The 13,933-nt window shown below is 36.7% G+C and overlaps 1 protein-coding gene across 3 annotated transcripts in view; it reads right to left on the reverse strand.

Moving 5' to 3' along the window:
- The window catches only part of ADAM9 (ADAM metallopeptidase domain 9), a 145,563-nt gene that overhangs the window by 19,860 nt on the left and 111,770 nt on the right, over window positions 1-13,933 (reverse strand). The window contains exons 17-18 of one of the 3 annotated variants that reach the window (XM_047857114.1): window positions 4,993-5,119; window positions 2,923-2,949 (exon numbers count right to left, since the gene is read on the reverse strand). The exons of 1 other annotated variant lie outside the window; for it this stretch is intronic. In XM_047857114.1, the coding sequence (XP_047713070.1) occupies window positions 4,997-5,119 (123 nt within the window). In that variant the 3' untranslated portion in view covers window positions 2,923-2,949; window positions 4,993-4,996. Of the gene's footprint in view, window positions 1-2,922; window positions 2,950-4,992; window positions 5,120-13,933 lie in introns of those variants that run through there. One more of the 3 variants, XR_007151755.1, reaches the window with a different exon arrangement.

Below are 13,933 nucleotides of genomic sequence, written 5' to 3' on the forward strand. Positions count from 1 at the left end.
ACTTCACAGTTGTGGCCATTATTCACAGTACAGCATTTTTGAATGACAATCTTGTCTACAGAGTCATGGTCATCAAATGTTACAAAACAAAGCCTTTCTTTTTGCCACTGCCTCGGTCAGTCATGGTTTCAATCACTTCAATTTTCCCATACTGTTCAAAATAATCTCTTAGATGATGTTCTTCAGTGTCTTCTTTAATGCCACCGACAAAAATCTTTTTCACAGTTAAGTGGGCACCAGGTCTTTGAAAATCTTCTCTAGAGACAGTCCTCTTTGGTTCTACAACTCTTCCATCCACCTTGTGTGGCCTTGCATTCATGGCTGCATCCACCTCTTCCACAGTGGCATAGGTGACAAACCCAAAGCCTCTGGAATGCTTGGTATTTGGATCTCTCATTACCACACAGTCTGTAAGCGTTCCCCATTGCTCAAAATGGCTCCTCAGACTCTCATCGGTTGTTTCAAAGCTCAAACCTCCAATGAAAAGCTTCCGCAGCTGTTCAGGCTCTTTGGGAGACTCTGACTTAGACATGACGGCGGTGGGAGGGGAGACTTTGACGATGCTTACTCGGGGGCGTCCACGGGCAGAAAGGATTAATCTAACAAACATATCTCCAGAAAAAATTTTTTATTGAAAAGCTGTTCTTTTGGGGTAAGTTAGAAAAAAAGGTTAACTTTTCTTAAAGACTGTGGAGTGCTATTTTAAAATTTTTTTAGGCAACCAACTACACAAAATCAGAATGTTTAAATGCTCTAATGAAATAAAGGACAATAAGAGAACAATGCAATATCAATAGCTATCTTCATTATTCTAAAAATACATAGGTTTCAACATTATTGTAGAGTAAGAGGATCCCCAAATTGTCTAATAATTTTCAACTAATTTTTAAATAAGAAGTATATTTATATGATTAGGCATTTTTAAAGTACAAAAGATTCCACAGTAGTAAGTAACTCCTCACCTGTCCTCCACCCACCCATTTCTCCAAATAAAGATCTCAAGATACTTTTTTTATATATCTATAAGCTTTTGAGGAGATATTTACCAATAGCTTTCCCATTCAGCTAAAAGGAGACTTTTCTTTCAATAAATAATTTATAGTGGATGCTTGAAGCATTAAATAAGGTCATAGAAATAAGATGGAATGTGTTGATATCTGGCAGACTTACTTTAGGGAACAGAAAACTTCCAAGTTCTTAGTGGAAAAGGATGTTCTGATTGGCATTGTTTACTTTGTGGAACGGGTAGAACCAAACTGGAAGGAACACCCTGATAAATTGCTTGAAGGGGTGAAGTAAGCCCATCCTCTCCAACACTACCGAGCCCACACCAACAACAACCACCACAAGCAAAGGAGGGCAGATGAAGTTAACTACAGGACTCACTTACTAATGTCAGGATATGAGTTTGGAGCCAAAGCTGAACTACCTGCGATAATAAAAAAGAAGCTAGAGTTCTCTTTTCCCACTTACTGTTTAGCTCCTCCCCTAAAAAAAAAAAATGTTGAATAAATATATAAAGAATATAGACCTGAACTAGTACCAAATTATCAGCCTGCTCAAAGTCCCCAGAGTCCAGCCTTTGGTACAGACCAGAAGGACAGGACCCAACCTATCCTATTTTATGGCTACAGAAAATGTTTGGTGTTTTGTTCCATCAGTATGTTAGTGTAGGTACACATACCAAGCATTTGCTATCCTTGTACATAAACGTTGACATACTAATACAACACAAAAAGAAAATATTTTTGAATGAAACACAAAAAGATAAAAGCCCTTAAAATACAGTAATCATCGGAATTTAAAGCCAGTATTTTTTCAACACCACCACGAACAACAACAAAATAGCGTGTGAGGGATTGGAAGTAATAGAGGTACATCAGGGAGAAATCAGCAGATATTATTTTGCTTCTTGACATCATTGGGGAAAATAAATTAATGTGTTTCTCTTGCTATTAAAAGAAAAAAACTAGTATAACAGAAAGAAAAAGGTATATAACCTCCATATCAAACTCATACAAACACACAGACACTCAAACACAATTTGTGCAATACAACGAGAGGAAGATAAAGCAGGAAATATTAAGAAAACATTTTAAAACATTAAGATTATAGAAATAGAATGAAATATTAACAAATTAAACTGTGCCAATAAAAGTCAAGCCCAACAACACTGTAAAAATATAAAAAGAAAACATCAGAGAATTTTTATATTTTACTGGAATACAAAACACTTTTCTAAGCATAACATGAAACCAAGGCAAAACAAACAAAACTGAAATAACTTCATTATATTTTAAAATTTCTTTGTAGCAAAAACAAATAAATCATGAGATAACTGTTAATATCCTTTATATAGGAGAAGCCCTTAAAAACGATAATAAAATAATAAATAATAAATAATAAAATAATAATTAAAAAATAATAAATAATAAAATAATCCAACAAAAAAACCGAAAGCTATAAATACTGGCTTAACAGAAAAGGATATACAGAGCTAATAAAGATATGAAAAGATGCTCAAGAAGGGAAATGCAACTAAAATAATAATGAGGCTTTTTGTCAATTAATCAAAATTAAAAAGACTGATAACATACAATATTATCAAAAATAAGACAATCTTATATGTAATTAGTGGAATATGAATTGTTACCACCTTGTTGAAAAGTAAATTGACAGTTTCTATCAAATTTTAAATGAATGTCTCCCTTAATTTAAAAATCTACTCCAGGAAATCTATCCTACAGAAGTACTCACAAAAGTAGATGAGATTAAATGTGGAAGAATGTTCAGTGCTGGTAAAGTCAACCAACTAACCAACCAACTATAGACAATACAAATTTCTGGAATGTGGTTAAGTCAATGGTATATCTATAATGGAATGAAGTAGATTTCCATATATTGACATGAAGCATTGTCACTCTCCATATAATGACACTCTGCATTGTGCTGTTGAGTAAAAAACATTTCAGAACATTATTTAAGGTCTAATCTGAAAGTCTAATGGAGGTAGTAGAGAGTATATCCACTTGCAAATGCCCAGAAAGAGAACTGAACAGAGAAAACATAGTGGTAACAGTAGTTACCCCTAGGAAATGAGTTTCAGGGGAAATGAATAAGGTATCAGCAAAGGACCTTGATTTTTCGTTTTACACAATATTTTTGAATTTTTTAATAACAAAAATATGACATTCCCATAATCTTTTTTAAAAACTTTTTTTTCCATAAAAAAAAAAAACTTAGATTGGGCCACAAAATAATATGTAAGGCTATTTATAAGGCACATGCTTCAAACAAAATGACTCTGAAAAGAGTTGGACAGAACTTCTATTTGGCAAACTTAAAGTGTGGTAACAATATCAATTGAGGTAAAATTGAAGATAAAAACATGAAGATAGAGCAAAGGGACATTTTGAACTACTCAAAGATATAACCCACAACTAAAATGTAATAGTCAAAAAACTCTGCCACATGGATTCAGCATTCTTAGTTCCAAAAATGTTATAGCTACAAGGGGAAATGAAAACAGAAAACTAGGAGACTTTAACTTCCCTTTCTCTAAATCTTGAACACATTAAGGACAATAAGAATGTAAATGATCAGAACATATAATTATCAAACACTATACATTCTAAGCAAGAATACACTCTTCAAATGCAGTTGGAGCATTTGAACATTCATCCAAGAGTGAACATACAGAGTCAACTCATTCAAATAGATGTTTCATTCCTAGAAATAACCAAAGATATTAAACCAAGAGCCAAACCTGAAGTGAATACCTGATGGCTTTTACAGCCATCAGAGCATGACCAATTTCCAAAGCAAAGAGTCGTTTTCATTGTCAGTAAATCTTTTTGCCAGGCTACATTTAGGGAAGGAAAAAGGCATGTTTTGTTGGTTAAATCAAACCAGGCAATCAAGCACTTTCTGATATAGCAGTAGGTTCAGAGAAAAATCTCAAAACTTTGTTAACTCATAAATTATTAAGTAATCAGGCATTCCAGTAAAACTATATCACCACTGTCATAAATTCTTCCCACTGCAGAATCACTCAGCCTACGAATGTCAACAAGAGTCTCTGAATGTCAGTGCTGTACTATTCTCAATCAAGCTGACAGAACACGTCTAAACTGACTTCCAAAGAACAGGGTACCAGTTTACCTTTGTTTTTTCATTTAATTTTTTTTTAACAAAACACATGCACATGGCTAAAAATCAAACAGTGCTAAAAATGTTTAATGAAACAACTACATGACCCATTTCTAGCCTCTGGCAGTCTAGCAGTCCAGAAGCAACTACTGTATTTTTCTGGTAACTCCCTACCATTTTTAATTAGTATACTATTTCTTTTTCTTTTCTTCCTTCCTTCCTCTCTCTTTTTCTTTCTTTTCTTTCTCTCTCCCACTCTCTCTCTCTCCCATTCTCTCTCTCTCTCTCTTTCTTTTTTTCAGCCAGGTAGTTTTGAGTCTTTGTTTTTTTTTACTTGAAGTATAGTTGACATAAAATATTAGTTTCAGGTTTCAAGATAGTGATTCGACAATTATACACATTACAATTCACCATGTAGTTACCATCTATCAACATGCAATTATTACAATATTACTGATTATATTCCCTATGCTGTACTTTTCATCTCCATGGCTTACTTTATGCTATTTCTTGACTTATCTATTCTATACATTATCAATAACACCCTTTATGATAAATAAGGATTCAGCTTTATAACACGAACCCAAACGCCCCTTGTTCATCTTCTCAAAGTAAATATTGGTTCATATTTATACCACTAACACTCAGATATTATCCCATCAGTACACTGCATACCACTATTCCCTGAGCAAGTTCAGAACTAGGTGAAGAAAAAAAAAAAAAAAACGGGAAGCTGACAACTGAAAATTGAAGTATCATCTTTATTATCAATAAGGCATTTAACATGACTAAAGTAAACAGCAAAATGGGCTTCCTAATACTGCACCCCAAAATCAAACTTACCTGCCTAATCACAGGCTGCTCTGGACAACCACAGGCCTCCCCCCACAGAAGCAGAGCCTGCCCTGCTAATCTTACTGCATGGTTGACAGAGCAGACCAGAATGTACCCTCTCTGCAGGCAGGGAGATCTGAAAAGAGAAGACAGAAGGGACTGAGGCACCCATGCCCGGTGTCTTCTCCCAAACTCATTAACTACATCAGTTACTTTGCTTTCCTTGGGTGTGAAAGAGGAACACACTGAGGCTGAGAGTGTTATTTTTTTCCAACTTTACGGAGGATATAATTGATGTATAATATTGTGCAACTTTAAGATGTACAACATATTGATTTGATAAACTTGTATTCTGAGAACTGATCACAGTAAGGTTAGTTCACACCTCCATCACACCACATAATTACCATTTCTTTTTTGTAGGGAGAACATTTAAGATACACTCTTAGTACTTTCAAGTATAAAATACAGTGTTGTTAACTATAATCACAATGCTGAATATTAGATTCCCAGAATTTATTCATCTTTTAACTGAAAGTTTATACCCTTTGACTAACATCTTCCCATTCCTACCACCTCCCCACCCCAGCCCCTGGCAACCAACATTCTGCTTTATTTTTTTAGTTCAGCTTTTTAGATTCCACATATAAGTAAGTTCATAGAGTATTTGTCCTCCTCCATCTGACTTTTTTCACTTAGCATAACACCTTCAAGATACCTCCACATTGTCACAAATGGCAGGATTTCCTTCTTTTTCATGGCTGAATAATATTCCATTGTGTGTATATATCACATCTTCTTTATTCATTCATCAGCTGATGGACACTTAGGTTGTTTCCATATCCTGGCTATTATAAATAATGCTACAATACATATATGAGTACAGAGATCTCCTCAAGATCCTATTTTCATTTCCCTTGGATATACACCTAGAAGAGGGATTGCTGGATCACTTGGTAGATCTATTTTTAATTTTTTGAGGAAATTCCATACTATTTTCCACAGTGGCTGTACCAATTTACATTCCCACCAATGGTGCACAAGAGTTCCGTATTTTCCATATCCTCATGAACACTTACCTCTTGACATTTGATGAGAACTATGTAACAAGGATGAGGTGATAGATCATCGTGGTTTTGACTTGTATCTTCCTGATGATTAGTGATGCTGAACTTTTCTTCATGTACCTGTGGGCCATTTGTTGTCTTCTTTATAAAAATGTCTACTCAGGTCTGTTGCACATTTTTTAAAATTAGATTGAGCTGTATGAATTCCTTACATGTTTTGGATATTAATTCCTTATGAGATATATGATTTGCAAATATCTTTTCTCATTCCAAAGGTTGCTTTTTCACTTTTTGACTATTTATTTCACTGTGCAGAGGTTTTTTAATTTGATATAGTCCCACTTAATTATTTTTGCTTTTGTTGCTTATGCTTTTGATGTCATATTAAAAAAAAAAATCATTTGCAAAACCAATGTCAAGGAGCTTTCTCCCTGTGTGTTCTTCTAAGAGTTTTACAGTTTCAGGTCTAATTAAGTCTTTAATCCATCTTGAGTTATTTCTGTAAGTGTTGTAAGATAGGGGTCCAATATCAATGAATATTCAATAGCATGTGAATATCCAGTTTTCCCATTACCACTTACTGAAAAGAGTATCCTCAATGGGAAATTGAGTAGTCTTGGTTCCCTTGTCAAATAGTAGTTGATCATATATGAAGGGGGATCTTTCTGGGCTTGATTCAGTTCCACTGATCTGTGTGTCTATTTTTATGCCAGTGTAATACTGCTTTGAGTACTACAGATTTATAATACAGTTTAAAATCAGCACTTGTATGCTTCTAGCTTTGGTCCTCTTTCTCATGATTGCTTTGGCTATTTGGAGTCCTTGTGGTTCCATTCAACTTTTAGGACTGTTTGTTCTATTTCTGTGAAAAATACCATTGGATTGCATTGAATCTACAGATGACTTTGGATAGTATGGGCATTTTAACAATACTAATTCTTCCCATCCAACACAGGATATCTTCCATTTATTTGTGTCTTCTTCAATTTGTTTCATCATAGTCTTATAGTTCTCAGTGGATAGGTCTTTCACCTCCTTGCTTCAATTTATTCATAAGCACCTTATTTTTTTGACACAATGGTGAATGGGATGGTTTTATTTCTCTTTAACTTAGTTCACTGTTAGGATATACATACACAACTAATTCCTGTATGTTGACCTTGTATCCTGCAACTTTACCAAATTCATTGATTAGTTCTAACAGTTTTTTTGGAAGTCTATAGGACTTTTTACTTAAAAGATGATATCAAAAAATAAATAAAAGATCATATCATATCAAACAAAGACAATGTCACTTTTTCTATTGTGATTTGGATGCCTTTTATTTCTTTGTCTTGCCCAGATGATCTGGCTAAGACTTCCAGTACTTGTTAAATAAGAGTGGTAAGACTAGACATCCTTATTTCTTATCCCAGGTGAAAAGCTGTCAACATTTTGCCAATGAGTATGATGTAACCTATGGGTTTATCATATATGGCCTTTATTATTTAGAGGTACATTCCTCCTATACTCAATTTGTTGAAAGGTTTTTAGCAAGAAAGTATGTCGTATTTTGTCAATGCCCTTTCTACATATATTGAGAGGATCACGATTTTATCTTTCATTTCATTAATACGGTGTATCACATTTATATACTTGCTTATATTGAACCATCCTTGCATTCTAGGGATAAAACCACTTGATTATGGTATATGATCTTTTTAATGTGCTGCTGAATTCAGTTTGCTAGTATTTTTGTTGAAAATTTGTGCATCTATATTGATCCAAGGATTTGGACTGTAATTTTCCTTTTTTCCTGTATCTTCATCTGGCTTTAACATCAGAGGAATGCTAACCTTGTAAAATGAGTTTCCGAGTATTCTCTTCAATTTTTTGAAGAATTTAAGAAGGACTGGCATTAGTTCTTTAAATGTTTGGTGGAACTCACTAGTTAAACCATCTGGTTGTGAACTTTTCTAAGTTGGGAGATTGTTGATTGCTGATTCAATCTCCTTCCTTGTTATTGGCCTATTCAGATTTTCTATTTTATCATGACTTAGTCCTAATAGATTGTAGGTTTCTAGAAATTTATCTGTTTACTCTAGGTTATCCAATTTTTTAGCATAAAATTGTCCACAGTAGTCTCTTATAAACCTTTGTACTACTGTGGTAACAGTTGTAATGTCACCTCTCTCGCTTCTGATTTTATTTATGTGAATATTCTTTTTCCATAGCCTAACTAAAGGTTTGTCAGTTTTGCTTATATTTTCAAGAAACCAATTCTTATTTCTTCAAACTTTTTTTATTGTGTTGCTGATGTCTGTTTTATTTATCTGCCCTGATCATTGTTATTTCCTTCCCTTATTAACTTTGGGCTTGGTTTACTCTTCATTTTCTACTTCCTTGAGGTGTAAAGTTATGTTGTTTAAGATCTTTAATTTTCTTAATGTAGATGTTTATTGCTTTATACTTCCTTCTTAGGACTGCTTTTGCTGCATTACATAAGTTTTAGTTTGTTGTCTTTCCATTTTGTTTGTTTCAAGATATTTTTGATAGCCCAATGGTTGCTTTCAGGAATGTGTTGCTTATTAATTTCCACATATTTGTGAATTTTTTAGCTTTCCTCTTGTTGATGATTCCTAGTTTCACACCATCGTGGTCATAAAAGATACCTGGTATTATTTCAGTCTTCCTATATAGTATATAGTACAAGTAATCACATCCCTTTAATGTCTTCCAAGAGTAATGTGCCACTCTCCCAGTCTCTTATGCCCACTCTCACAAGTTAATACTATGGATGAGGTAAGAGAGAATGGGTCCTCCACAACTGGGAAAGCCAGGGGCCCACTCACCACTCTCAATTCCCCTCATGGGATAAACCACGGGCTGAAAACATTTATCTGGCCCTAAGCTGTGCCACTGTGGGTGAGGAGTGATGTGGGCAAAGTCAAATCGTTCCTCTTACCCTCTCCAATGTGTCCAAACTCATATACTTTTGCTCCAACACTGTGCTGGAAATTCTCTACTGGAAACCTGGACTTCCACAAAGGTTCTTTCATCTTGTGGATGACTGTCTAAGACAGTATTTTCCAGGGACTTACAGACTGCAGCCCAGAAGGGCTAGAGACAGAAACAGGCCACTGCAGAGTCCACAGCCAGCACTGAAGTCTTTATGCCTATTACCTAACACACAGTGTGCAAAGCTCCTTCCTGGTCCCTTGACATATGATGCCATATCACTCAGCTCCCACAAAGGCACTTCTGTGCATAAATGGATACCAAATTGTTATTGTTGGGGGGTGGGGCACAAATGAGGAACATCTTATTCAGCCATGTTGCTGAAGTCCCTCAAAACCCAGGAGTGCTGAAATTCCTCTACAAGGAAACAGTGATGTGGGGAATAAGTATTCCTTGCCAACAATTAACACAAAACACTGTTGATTTCAAAGCTAAGTACTAAGAGTATATTTTCTTTCTTATATAGCCTTTGTTTTCACTACAGCAAACACTTGCCTTTCTTCTTACACAATTGGCCTCTGTCATATCAACATTCAACCCCTGACTGAAAAAAAAAAAAAAAAAGCTATTATGCCATTTCAAGTTCCCGCTTTCTCTAGAAAACTTCCTTCAGGGTTCCCTTACTCCAAATAAACTGATTATTCGCCTGGCTGGTACACAGCTGTTTATCTTGGAATTTCTCTTTGACATTCTTCTGTGTCCTAGATTACGATTCTTTCTCTTTTTTTGGTTTCCTTCCTCATTTGCCAGAACATTACATTAGATTACTTCCTAAGAAAATATAAATAAAAGATAATTTTGCTGAGCCTCTGAATGTCTGAATTGTTTTTACTGTGCCCTCCCACTTGGCTGATACTTCAGCAGAATTCTAGTTTGAGAATCTTTCAGAACATGAAACTATTACTCCCCTGTCTTCCAGAATTCAGTTTCCAATCTCATTCTTTTATAGGTGATCTATTTTTGGTTTTGTTTGCTTTGGGTTTGTTTTTCTTTTGTTTTGTTTTTGTCTCTGGAAGCTATTAAGGTTTTTCTTCACCAAGTACTCTGTAATTTCACAATTGTCCATTTTCTCTACTTTCTTTCTCTAAAGATTTAAATTAGCTGGATTTAAAAATCTTTAATTGATTCTCTCAGGCTTTTATCTTTCATTTTTCTGTCTCAGTCTTTTGGCTCCGCTTCCTCTGAAAACTGTCCAACTTTATGTAAGAATTCCTCTATAGTTCAGTTACATGTGCAACAAGGGAAACAGCATACTATGGTTAGGATAGGGAGACAGGCATCTCACAGGATGAGCAAATACATATATCAAAAGTCCTATCTTCTCACCTTTGACCTGGAGAAATAGGCAACTGCTTGCTGAAGCTTTGCTGGCCAGATGAGAGAACCAGACAGATAGGACAACAAGCTAGCCTCTCCATGACTACAGTAAACATAACTCCATATTCTGTCTCATGCTTCAGCCCACTCTCAGCTATAACCAGTGTTTCCAAATCTGAGCTGCAAACTGATGTGTTTCAGGTTCTGCCCACCTAAGAAACAGTCTTCTTGTTCACATCCCATCAGTTTGCTCTGTAAGTTGTAGATCCCACCACTGTCTACTATTTTCTGTCCTCTTTCAGTTTTTCATAACTGGCTAAAATCTTTAGCTACTGTTGAAATCTCCTGTATTTCTCACTTCAAGATTTATTCCTTGGGAATGCAAACTGGTGCAGCCACTCTGGAAAACAGTATGGAGGTTCCTCAAAAAACTGAAAATAGAACTACCCTACAACCCAGAAATTGCACTACTAGTATTATCCAAGGGATACAGGTACACTGTTTCAAAGGGGCACATGCACCCCAATGTTTACAGCAGCACTATCAACGATAACCCAAGTATGGAAAGCACCCAAATGTCCATCGATGGATGAATGGATAAAGAAGTGGTATATATATACAATGGAGTATAACTCGGCAGTCAAAAAGAAGGGAATCTTGCCATTTCCACGTGGATGGAACTAGAGGGTATTATGCTAAGCAAAATTAGAGAAAGACAAATATCATATGACTTCACTCATATGAGGACTTTAAGACACAGAACAGATGAACACAAGGGAAGGGAAGCAAAAATAATATAAAACAGGGAGGGGGACCAAACATAAGAGACTCTTAAATATGGGGAACAAAGAGATGGTTACTGGAGGGGTTGTGGGAGGGGGGACGGGCTAAATGGGTCAGGGGCATTAAGGAATCTACCCCTGAAATCATTGTTGTGCCATATACTAACTAACTTGGATGTAAGTTAAAAAAAAAAAAATTGGGGCGCCTGGGTGGCGCAGTCGGTTAAGCGTCCGACTTCAGCCAGGTCACGATCTCGCGGTCCGTGAGTTCGAGCCCCGCGTCAGACTCTGGGCTGATGGCTCGGAGCCTGGAGCCTGTTTCCGATTCTGTGTCTCCCTCTCTCTCTGCCCCTCCCCCGTTCATGCTGTGTCTCTCTCTGTCCCAAAAATAAATTAAAAAAAAGTTGAAAAAAAAAATTATTCCCTATTTATTCCTTTCTATTTTGAGAGGTTTGGCAGACAAAGAAGATAAATGAATACTATAATCCACCATTTTTTATAGATTTTTTCCCAATACATATTTTTACTCTGAACTTCATTAACTTGTAATAACTATGATGGTTACCTTTATATGTCCACTTGTATGGGACACTGAGTGCCCATGATCTGTAGTGAAACATTATTCTGAGCGTTTCTGTGAGGGTGCTTTTTTTTGGTCATTTAAATTAATTAGACTGGTCATTAATTAATAGACTGATTTAGGTCATTAAATTAATAGACTGAGTAAAGGAGATTGCTTTCCTAATGTAGATGGACCTTGTCCTATCAGTTGATGGCCAGAAAAGAACAAAAAGCCTGATCCTCCCCTGAGTAAGAAAGAATTATTCCTGCCTGCCTGTCTTCAATCTAAGGCTGGTTTTTCCTTCCTCCTGACTTGAACTAAAGCACTGACTCTTCATGGGTATTGAGCCTGCTGGCTTCCAGACTAGAACTATCATCAGCTCTCCTGGTTCTCAGGCCTTTGGACTCTGGCTAGAACTGCACCATCACCTCTCCTGGATCTGCAGCTTGCAAACTGCAAATCTGGGGCCTCTCAGCCCCTGTAACTGTGTGAGTCAATTTCTTATAATTAATAAATGAATGAATACACACACACACACACACACACACACACACACACACACACACTTCCTATTGGTTCTGTTTCCCCAGAAAACCCTGACTAATGCAGATAATGATACCAAGAGTGGTTTTAGAGGAACAGGTTTTAAGGATGAGTTTTCTGAATTCGTTCCTGGGCCTCTGGAATTGGATCTCTTACCTGACTGACTACATTTGAAGACGTTAGTGCTCTACTTGCAATAACAGAGTACTGAGAGCCCGTAGCATGATCTGACAGGAAGATATGCAAAATATCACCACTGTTTATTCCTAATCAACCATTTATAAGAATCAAGGATCTGCATAATTGTGCATATGATACCTTCAAACATTTCTTATTAAATTAATAAGTACGACATCAGGTAGTTACTCCTAATATCACCGGACAAAGTAGGGAATGAAAAGAGCTTATTGCTCAGAAATTTGAACTCTCAGCTCAAATACAGCAAAAATAACCTGAGAGCTTCTAAGTGTCCCCAGAAGGGGAGCCTAATCTTTTGTAGCCACAGGGCTGAGACCTCTGAAAATCAAACCCAGAATTTCATCCTTCAACTGGTGAGATTACAACACAAGTTGGACCTCCCAGACTTGCAGGGTACCTACCATTAAAATGAGGGCATTAGGGAGAAAGAATGTGATCCTAAAACTTGTCTTGGGGATGGGTGGGAAGACCCTGATATCTGTAGAAGCAGAAAAGTTCTAGGTCAAATGAACAAGAGTCTAACCTGAATTGTTGAGCCCCTAAAGATGAGTCTTCCTTGCCAGTGGAAGCAGTTTCCTTACCCTTAAAAGAAAAGGCCTTTCCACTCCCAAATAAAGAGATTAGCATTACATTGCCAGAGGAAATTGTAATGGCCTCCAAGGAGGAAGTTGCCTTCCAAGACAATGCTGATTCACCTCAGGACTCACCCCCACCTGGCGCCCATCTTTGCTTTTGGACCTATCACTAGACTCAAGTCTCAGCAGGCCCCTAAAAGTATGACCTGTAAGGAGGTGTACCAAAAGAGCTACTTGAAGGGTGCATGGATGGTTCAGTTGGTTAAGCATCCGACTTCGGCTCAGGTCATGATCTCACAGTTCGTGGGTTCAAGCCACGTGTTGGGCTCTGTCCTGACAGTTCAGAGCCTGGTGCCTGCTTTGGATTCTGTTTCCCTCTCTCTCTGCCCCTCCCCCACTCACACTCTGTCTCCATCTCTCAAAAAATGAATAAATATTTTTTTTAAAAAAGGGAGCTACTTGAGTTTTCTAATTTATCCAGACAGAAGTGCAGGGAACATGTGTAAGAATGGATATAAAGGGTGTGGGATAATGGTAGAAGGAACATAAAGTTGGATCAGGCCAAATTTACTGTTATATATGGGCTTACTAAGTAGAGGTTCTACATGTAATGCTGCAGGTCAGGGATTTATTAAAAGCTTTAACAGTTTGTTGGTTAATTAGCTGAAACATGGACCAAAAGTTAACTCATCCTGAGCAAGTTGGAAATGCTGGACCTGTCTTGGTTTAAGGTAAAAGAAATGATTCAAAGGCTTAGTTAAGATTGGAGTGTTAAGAATGGGTTATTTCAGACCCACTCACTCATTCTGGGAAGGTCCAGCAGACACACCTTCCACAATAACTATGAGGAATAAATTTGTATGGGGAACCCCAGCAGGCCTAAATGGCTCTGTCATCACTCTTCTCTGT

This window comes from Prionailurus viverrinus, chromosome B1, assembly GCF_022837055.1.
Source record: "Prionailurus viverrinus isolate Anna chromosome B1, UM_Priviv_1.0, whole genome shotgun sequence".
Lineage (NCBI taxonomy): Eukaryota > Metazoa > Chordata > Mammalia > Carnivora > Felidae > Prionailurus > Prionailurus viverrinus.